The sequence below is a fragment of the Verticillium alfalfae genome, genomic scaffold, assembly GCF_000150825.1.
Source record: "Verticillium alfalfae VaMs.102 supercont1.21 genomic scaffold, whole genome shotgun sequence".
NCBI classification, from domain to species: Eukaryota; Fungi; Ascomycota; class Sordariomycetes; order Glomerellales; family Plectosphaerellaceae; genus Verticillium; species Verticillium alfalfae.
In genome coordinates, this window is record NW_003315045.1 from 3839 (window position 1) to 12930 (window position 9092).

A 9092-nucleotide genomic window follows, 5' to 3' on the forward strand; every position below is an offset into this window, starting at 1 on the left:
CAGCGCTGATCCCGATCTTGGTCGCTACAGACGTCTAGTGTCGCGTGTGGTTAGTCTGCACGGCGCCAATGCTGTCGAGTTTGTCGCAGACCTGAGCGAGCGCCTCGGAGGCGAGATATCCGCTTTATGCCTCAGGGGTGCTTACGAGGACGCCTGGGAACGGACGCTCTCTGAGTTGGGGGGGGGGGGAAACGCCTTACTCGAGCTTGCGGGTCTTGTTGCCACCGTACGCGAGACCCGAATTGCAGTCCTCGCGTTTGGCGTAGACGTTGACCTTGCCGCCGAGGGCCTGGGAGATGCGGGGGAGGGCCTGGATCGGGGAGGGCCCGAAGAGGAAGCTCTCCCTCGGGATGCTGGCAAAGGGCTCGGCCAGGACGACAGACATGATGTGGTGGCAGTATGGTTGGACTCGTGGAAGAGCGTTGGCGGGTTTTGCACTTTGACACCTTTGTGATTCTCTAACGAGAGCGTATCAACATCTATAAGTCGACTCTCGAGCCTTGGCCTCAGAGGAGGCTATGTGCGATCTCGGAGTGGGAGACCGACGTCAGCCGCTGAGGGGGTTGTCTATGCCTATCACTGGCATGACTCGACGATGCATCCCCCCCCTGGATCCACCAAACGTAGCCAGAAGGCGTGTATAGATAACTCGTGCGCTTCTAGAGGTTCTTGGCTTTGTCGCGACGGCCTCTCATGGGGTGACGCTGTAACGCCTGGGTGGGCCTCGCTGACGGGGTTGGGTTCCACGACTTGGAGACGGCGGGGGCGGGGTCAGGAGATGCGGCGGGTGAAGAGGAAGATGGTAGCGGGGTAGATGTAGGTGGAATAGGCATGGTCAACGTCGCAAGAGAAAAGATGTTGAACTCAATCGTGTTGTGTTCAATCTTTCGCCTCAGGAGAGAGTCTCATCAAGGGCTACGGGATCTACATCACGTCGCAGTTGTTTGTATGATAGGAGGCTGTGACGTGTGTAACAGTCAAAGCCCTGTGGAGTTGATCAGTATTCCGGATCCCCACCTTTGGGCTTCCAGATCAGATACCGACGCCAGCCATGCCATGCGGAGAAGACACAAGGCCTGACGTTCTGTAATCAGTAATCTGACCTATGTCGGGCGGCCTGATTGCCATTTGAGGGGCGGGGAACGGCATCCGCACAGAGTGCCGATCCGGCTGTCGGATGTCGGCCTCACAGACTTCACTGAGGAGAGCGACAACTGTGAGACAAATCTCTTCATTTATGGGTGTATTGGGGGCGGGCTGCTTTTGGTACTGCTCCGCGCCTCGACTTAAATCAAACGCTTCGTATACATGCATCACGCCTCTTTTCACTTTCGCCCATCTATTCAGCATCGAGAGGCGCACGCGGCGCCGTGTTGTTCACCTGGATACCACCTCGCTTCTTCTCGTTGCTGTCATGAAATGGCAGCGCCCATCCGCCCTCGTTCTCGGGCGTTGACAGCCAGAGTCGCAAAAGGTGGCGGCGGGGGTGAGGAGGAGGGTGGTCTACAACTTGTCAGTCATTACTCGTCCGCGAGCTGTCTGTCACAATGGACTCACCGACGTATGCCGTCCTGGCGTGCAGAATGTGCGTGTTGGTCAGGAACTGAATGTCGCCGACCTCAAGGATCATGTGCAAGGCTAGCGCCTGGCAGGTTTCCTCGAGAATCTTGAGGGCCCTCTCCTGCTCAGGGCTCAGGGCGGGAATGAGGCCCTGGTCGGAGAAGCGTTTCAGGGATCGCACGTAGTAGGGGTCCCACTTGGAGTACAGCCTTCCCTTGCCACCGTTCTCGAGGTAGAATACGGGCTGTCTCGTCCAGCCGTCCTGGCCTTCGGAAACCTCGCCCTTGCGGTCGAAGTACCAGATGGGCTTGGTCAGGATCTCGGCCACATCAGGGTGCTCCTGCTGCAGCTTGTTCCAGACGGCGTGGACGCTGACGAGATCGCTCTCGCCACCCTCCTCGGCGCGGTGAACGCACAGCAGACCGACGAGGTCGCCATCGTCGGCGTGGAAGAACTGGCGAGCAGTCGTTCGGTAGATGCGAACCTTGTCAATCTGCGTAGCGTCATCACCGACGTCCTTGACGTGGCCCAGAACATGTCCACGGCCGTTTTGGGACACAAAGTAGCCGAGGTAGGTGCCGAGACCCATGTACGCGACAGCGTTCTTGTGAGGGCCCCATTGCTGGGCAGGGAAGTTCTTGAACAGAATGAAGCCCTTGCCGTCGATGAGGTCGCTGCGCAGATTGACGAGAATCTTGCTGAGGTTGGGCAGCGGGAAGTTTTCCTTGACTAGGTCAGACAAGAGTGCACATCCGGCATGACAGGATGACATACCTTGGTGATGCCGGTCAGCGCTGTGCCGCTCGCAATGAAGGCGTCGGCAGTGCGGCTGAGCTCTTCCACCTCCTCAGGGGTAAGAGGGTGAGTCCATCGCTCAGGGTTGTTGACGAACTCGTCCTTGTGCCAGACTGTCGGGCCGGTGATCTCCTTGGGGAAATCCTCATAGGGGCGCAGCTTCTCGTAGAGGGGGTTGTGCTGGCCGGACGTGCGGATACCGTCGGGGAAGATCTCCCGCGGCGCTTCGGCGTTGTTGCCCTTCCACTTGGCCGCAGCCGGGGACGGGAGGGTCGTGGCTTCGTTGACGAGGACACCGGGAGCCATGTTGACGTTCTGCAAAGTAAATTACACGTATGTACAGTTGTGCTGCAAATATGCCACTTGCTTTTTTCTCACGCTTGAGAGACATTCGTGTGCCACCCCGCCGCGGGCGAAGTGTCCTCTACTTGAAGGATTTCGGCATTTGAGCTGCCCCTCACGGCGACAGTACATCGTGACGTAGAGACATGCAACTGATGATGAGGACAGCCGGGCACGGCATGGCGTGCTGCAGTGCGATAGGTGAAGATTCGCGAGCTCGCGGGCACAGATGGCGTGCTCAGGGGTCCTATATCGCGAGAATGGTCTCGGATTGCGTGACCGTCAACGGTGCGGAGTCGGGCGATCTCTCCCACCGGTGCTGTCGCTCCGAATGAAAGGCAGAATCAAGTGCCGTGATCGCAGCGTGGGACTCGGCAGTGATGCTCGGTCGCCGTCCACCGTTGGCTGCTGGACGATGTTGATGGAGCGCGACGACATGAATCTGGCGTCGACCCAGTCTGGCGGGTCGCTTGCGTGCTGACAGGACCCAGCTCCCAACGAGGTCCGCACTAGTGATTGGAGGCTGCCTCGTGCTTCGATCATAGGCTCGGTCCCGTCACTTAAAGAGGATATGGTGGTTCGAGTATCAACGCAATATCAGTCGGCATTCAGCCGAGTCATTGTCTGCCATCAAGGGACGCAACGAGGAGTATCTCTCTCAAGTCGCGCCACTCAGTCTTGGGTCAAATCCCGATGCGTCTGGCGTGGAGAATCTGACCCCACGATCTTGCGGCTTGCAGATGTACGTAGGGAACGAGATCACGTGCAGATATTCCCCTCCAAGCCGGGGGAAATCTCCACTGACTCAATAGACCCCTGTTGGAAGGCGCGTCCAATGGTTCTTTCCCAGGTGGCGGAGGGGCATTTCTGCTGACTCATTTTTCCAGGCTTCCTTCCACGCGGGTGTTCCTGGCGCGCGGAAGGGCAGCCAGCGACAAGACAAGTGGAAAAAGTACGTACTTTGTACATGTACTGACTGACAGGCAGGAGGGTTCAATCCAACCCACCATGCCGGACACCGGAAGGCGACCTACTGCACGACCGCCGCAGCCTAACACACCACCGTTACATTTTCCTGTCGACCACATTTCGCGATACAACCAAAGCACGCGGCTCACTGCATCACCCCTTTTCCAGACATCATTCGAACAACAGACAGGCCCGAGAGAAACAGAGCACAGGGTCTTTCCTACCTAATCCCCGAACTACTTGACCAACCGAAACCCGGAATCTGGAACCCGCAATCTGGGGCGCGTATCTTGACATCGCCCCTCTTCACCATGGCCCTCCTCAGCGCAAAACCCAAAAAGCCACGCATGGTACACCGCGAACGAGTCGAAGTCGTCACACCCAAGCCCAAGCCGAGACTCCTTGCTCCCGCTGTTGCCGCCTCGGTCCGCTCCCAGTCCTCGTCCTCCTCTCGCGCCTCCCCGAAGCCCAAGCTGCTGCCCCGCCACAAGAGCGAGTCGCCCTACCCGTCCTCCTCCGATGACCGCCGCGCCGAGCGGAAGCGCAAACACGGCAGCGCCGACCCCTTGCAGCCGCACTTTGACAAGGACTCGGACGGCGAGGACGAGGATGACGACGTCTTCCTGAACCTCGAGAGCCGCAAGCGCCGCCGCCCGCTCGACGACCATGTCGACAAGAACAGGACCCTCACCTGTGCCGATGCGTTCGATGTCGAAAAGCCCAGGCGGCTCAACTACATCCACGCGACTGAGATTATGAACTCGACGTCGACCTCCAAGGCCGTCGAGCGCGCGCTGGGGGCCGGCCCGACGACGACATTCGCGTCGAGCTTACAGTACCCCAGCTTGTATGCCCAGAAAGGTATGCACGCCGTCTAATGCACCTTTGTTTTCCGTACAGATGCTGACAATCTCTTTCTTACGACAGATACGAACTCTCGTGAGAATGGCAAGATCGATGCTGTTAGGGACATAATTGACGTTGTCTCGCACGTTGCCGACGAATACCTGACGGAAGAACAAGCGGTCGACTTCCGCGAACCGAAAGCGGGACTCATCCGTCGCCTGAAGCGCGCATCGGGGATGAACGAGCTGAGCAGTTTCAAGGACGCGCTCAGAGACGCCAATGCTAAGATTCTATCTCTGGCTAACGACGGCACATTCCGGAAAAACCTCGACACCAAGCACAGCCTGCCCCGCAAGCTGGTCGAATTCATCCTGACCCAGGTCTACGACCGCACCGTGTCCCCCGACGTCGAAAAACTGAAGCAGTATACCAACGGTACCGACAATGTGTACGGAGAACTGAACTACGTGTTCATTTCCAAGATCCTTCAGGAGAAGACGCGCATGACGTCGGACCAGGTCTTTGTCGATCTTGGTTCGGGTGTCGGCAACGTCGTGCTGCAAGCGGCGCTTGAAATCGGCTGCGAGAGTTGGGGCTGCGAGATGATGGACAACCCCTGCGACTTCGCCGAGGCGCAAAAGAAGGAGTTTGCCAAGCGCTGCAGGCTTTGGGGGTTGGCCCCGGGCAAGGTGAACCTTGTCAGGGGAGACTTCCTCCAGGAAACGTCCGTCCACGACGTCCTCAAACGCGCCGACGTCGTGCTCGTCAACAACCAAGCCTTCACGCCACAGCTCAATGACAAGCTGGTCAGCCTGTTCCTTGACCTCAAGAAAGGCTGCAAGATTGTGTCGCTCAAGTCGTTCCTCTACGACCAGGGCGTGCGCAGCATTAATGATGTTGCCAGCAATATTCTGCAGGTTGAGGACCACACATATCCCGAGGGCCACGTCAGCTGGACCAACGCTGGCGGCACATTTTGCATTTCGACGCGAAAGTAGACTGCGGAAGACGATGAGAGCGGGCTGTCGGGGTCTGAAACCAGATTGAAAGCGAGGGTTTGGCTTTGCGTAACGGCCGGTCCATTGAAGCGGCATAAGCCATGGGATACAGGGGCGTTCCGGGTGTACTGGTGATCTTGGTGGGAATGTTGCATGCCTGAAGAGCAGCCGGATACCCATGTGGCGACTCTCGGCGGACACGGCATGACATTGCATGGCATGGCATGATACAGCGGCGGCAAGCCTTCACCTGTAGTATAAGTATAAGTTTAGGTATGATCAGCTGTCAAGACCATTATTGCGTATGCTTCATCGCTTGTTGTCAAAGTGTGGTTCGTTGGCGAGGTTCATGGCGTCAGCTTCCTGGGCCATTCTCTTCATCCAGCGGTCAATGAGCTCCTTGTTCTCTCTCTTGACCTTGTCACGCTCTTTCTCGGCCATGGCAACCTGAAGGTTTAATGTGATCATCTCGTCTTGGACGTCCTTCGACAGTCAGCGATGGGCACGGCGAGGGAGGCGCGTTGCAGGCACAAACCTCGATCAATTTTCTTTTTTCCTTGATTTCGTGTTCGCGGTCACGTAATTTGGTGACGAGGGCAGCCTTCTCCGACGTGAGGGCCCTCAACTCGTGGGTATCTGTCTTGGTCTTGTTGCGTAACTCGACAAGCTCGTCCTCGGCCTTTTTCGCCCGAGACTGCAGGGAACCTTTCGATCGTAGGGCTTCGGCGAGGTCGAATCGGAGCTGCGCGGCAACGGGGTCGGCACCATCCACGGGAGCAGCAGCCTTTGCACCGGCCTTTGCCGGCAGCTTTGTCGTCGCTGCGAGCGCTTCCTTCTCAGCCTCGAGTGCCGCGACGCGATCGGTCAGCTGCGAGCCTGCCATGCGCATAACGTGTCAATTATTGTCCGCGGCTTTGGTCTGCACAGGAAGAGGGCAGCAAGTACATAGTTCGACGAGCTCGAGGTTCACGGGATTGTTCCGCTCCTGCTCGCGGAGGGAAGCGAGGTATTCATCGCGCCATTCAGGCATCGCGCTGAGAAGCCGTTCGCACGGGTCGACGCTGATGAGCTCCTATTGCATCAGTCGTCAGACGCAGGCGACGGGAGATATATGTTGGTCGCAACAAGCGGATGCATGCCAGAAGCAGCAACGCGCGCAAGGTCAGTGAAGGCTACCTTACCTTACCTTATCAGAGGTTCCAAGACACAAACACCCCTCAATGACGTGCCTACCGGTGTTTTGCCGCCCCACTGCAGAGGCACGGCCGGGGGGGGGGCTGGGGAGGTCGTGTGGGCGCGTGGGCGGTAGGAGCTCCAGGCAAGCTCATGTGAGCTCCCGTCACGCACTGAGTGCCATACCGTACTTATTACCTGGCGTTCATTCTCCCCCACCCACACTTCCGCCGCGCGAAGCCGAACGATACTCTCTGACCAGTCATGAGGTGATGCGAAATGGACATTGCTCATCCGTCTGTTGGGTGGGAGAGCGTGGGCGATAAGTGGTTTCGCAAGACGCAGCTCTACACCGAGGTGTTTGACCAGGATCTCGACCTCGACAACCATATTGTTGCTGGGGCACCCAACGGCGGTGCTTTAGGTATGCGCAGCTCAACGACTGAGCATCTGCAAACGTCGTGATGCATACTGACGTGCCACAGCCATCTATCGTGATGACACAAAAATCCAAGCGTACAGAGCGCAGAAGTCTGCTAAGCCGAGTATCGATATTTACAGCTATGCCGGCAAAAAGTTACGCAGTATTGCCTGGGATAAAGGATCCATCAAGGGCATAGGTTGGTCTGAAGATGAAAGCCTCCTCATCGTGACGGCCGATGGTACCGTCAGGGTGTATGATCTTCAGGGCGAGTTCACACAGTTCTCCCTGGGGAATGGTGCTGATAATTACGGTGTCACTTCATGCAGGTTCGTTGAGGCGCCCCAAGGCACCGAAACAAGGCTCACGCTAGCAGGTTCTACGATCATGGCATGGTGGCTCTGCTCACCAACAATGCCCTCATTTCTGTCACATCATATTCGGAGCCACGGCCGAAGCTGCTTGCTTCACCGCCAGAGGGCGAGATCCACGGCTGGGCCATCATGACTCCTGCCCATACACTTTCACGGTCCATCGAGGTGCTGCTCAGCATTGGCCAGACCCTGTATGTTGCCGACGCCACGGAATGCGAGGATCGTTTTCTCGATATAGGCCCCTTCAGCCACGTCAGTGTATCCCCGGATGGTGGCCTTATCGCTCTCTATACAGAGAGCGGCATCGCCCACGTAATTTCAAGCGACTTTCAGGAAAGACTCGTGGAATACAGCAGCCACTCAAAGATACCACCGAAGTATGTCGAGTGGTGCGGCGCCGATGCCCTCATCGCTTGGGAGGACGAAGTGCATTTGATCGGGCCTGACAATGCATCCGCCACCTTCTTCTACGATGGTCGTGTTCATGCCATCTCAGGTAAGTGGTCTTCACTTTGACCCAAGCTCGGAGCCACGTCGACTAACCTGTGTAGAACACGACGGCGCGATCCTGTTCACAAACGACGTTTGTGATTTTGTCGAACGTGTACCACGCAGCACAGAGCAAGTCTTTGGCGCGAGAACAGAGTCATCCGCCGCATCGATACTCCTGGATGCTGTTGGCCAGCTGGAGATCCAATCTCCCAAGGCAGACGACTACATCCAGCTCATCAGACCAAATCTGACAGAGGCAGTCGACACGTGCGTGAATGCAGCCGGTCGCGAGTTTAGCGTGCACTGGCAGAAGCAGCTGCTCAAGGCTGCATCCTTCGGCAAGTCGGTGCTCGACATTTACAACAGTGATGACTTCGTCGACATGTGCGAGACGCTTCGTGTTCTCAATGCCGTGCGGTTCTTCGAGGTCGGACTTCCCCTCTCTTTTGAGCAGTATCAGCGGCTCACACCGGAGGGTCTCATCAACAGACTGCTCAGTCGTCACGAGTACCTTCTCGCCTTGAAAATTGCTGGATACCTCCACCTACCCACCGACCGTATCTACGTCCATTGGGCTTCAGCAAAAGTCCGCGCTGGGACTGAAGACGACGACACGATCTGCCGCATGATTGTCGACCGTCTGTCGGGAAAGCCAGGCATTTCTTTTGAAGAAATAGCCCGTGCCGCCTACGATGAGGGTCGCAGCCGTCTCGCGACCGAGCTACTCAACCACGAACCACGCGGCGGCCGCCAGGTGCCTCTCCTCCTGAGCATGGAAGAGGATGAGCTTGCCCTGGACAAAGCCATTGAGAGTGGCGACTCGGATCTCACGCTGACTGTTCTTCTCGAGATGAAAAAGAAATTGCCCCTGGCCGCCTTCTTCCGCGTCATCAACGCTCGCCCTGCCGCCACAGCTCTCGTCGAGGCTTCCGCTGCCCGAGAAGCCGACAACGCCCTCCTCAAGGACCTTTACTACCAGGATGATCGCCGCATCGACGGTGCCGGCGTCTTCGTGCGGGAGTCACTCCACCAGCCCGATGCCCGCACGGCGGCTGACAAGCTGGCATTGGCTGCGAAACTGCTATCCGATTCAAAGGATTCTTCGTTTGAGGTCCGCGCGTG

The 9092-nt window shown here is 57.5% G+C and overlaps 5 protein-coding genes across 5 annotated transcripts; 2 read left to right on the forward strand and 3 right to left on the reverse strand.

Moving 5' to 3' along the window:
• Nucleotides 1–196: 196 nt before the first annotated feature.
• Nucleotides 197–385, reverse strand: VDBG_10192 (AcdS; the record flags this gene model as incomplete). Its single annotated transcript, XM_003009774.1, has 1 exon — nt 197–385. The coding sequence occupies one exon, from the start codon at nt 383–385 to the stop codon at nt 197–199; it is 189 nt and encodes a 62-aa protein (XP_003009820.1).
• A 954-nt stretch (nt 386–1339) lies between these two features.
• VDBG_10193 (taurine catabolism dioxygenase TauD) lies at nt 1340–2661 on the reverse strand (the record flags this gene model as incomplete). The annotated part of the gene is made up of 3 exons (XM_003009775.1): nt 1340–1503; nt 1558–2284; nt 2335–2661. 3 exons carry the CDS (start codon nt 2659–2661, stop codon nt 1340–1342), a joined length of 1218 nt encoding a protein of 405 aa, XP_003009821.1.
• A 1316-nt stretch (nt 2662–3977) lies between these two features.
• On the forward strand, nt 3978–5510 carry VDBG_10194 (histone-lysine N-methyltransferase; the record flags this gene model as incomplete). The annotated part of the gene is made up of 2 exons (XM_003009776.1): nt 3978–4527; nt 4594–5510. The coding sequence occupies 2 exons, from the start codon at nt 3978–3980 to the stop codon at nt 5508–5510; spliced, it is 1467 nt and encodes a 488-aa protein (XP_003009822.1).
• Nucleotides 5511–5819: 309 nt separating this feature from the next.
• Nucleotides 5820–6540, reverse strand: VDBG_10195 (autophagy protein; the record flags this gene model as incomplete). The annotated part of the gene is made up of 3 exons (XM_003009777.1): nt 5820–5993; nt 6046–6386; nt 6456–6540. The coding sequence occupies 3 exons, from the start codon at nt 6538–6540 to the stop codon at nt 5820–5822; spliced, it is 600 nt and encodes a 199-aa protein (XP_003009823.1).
• Nucleotides 6541–6962: 422 nt separating this feature from the next.
• On the forward strand, nt 6963–8494 carry VDBG_10196 (vacuolar protein sorting-associated protein; the record flags this gene model as incomplete). The annotated part of the gene is made up of 5 exons (XM_003009778.1): nt 6963–7107; nt 7169–7433; nt 7481–7974; nt 8030–8354; nt 8398–8494. 5 exons carry the CDS (start codon nt 6963–6965, stop codon nt 8492–8494), a joined length of 1326 nt encoding a protein of 441 aa, XP_003009824.1.
• Nucleotides 8495–9092: the final 598 nt, after the last annotated feature.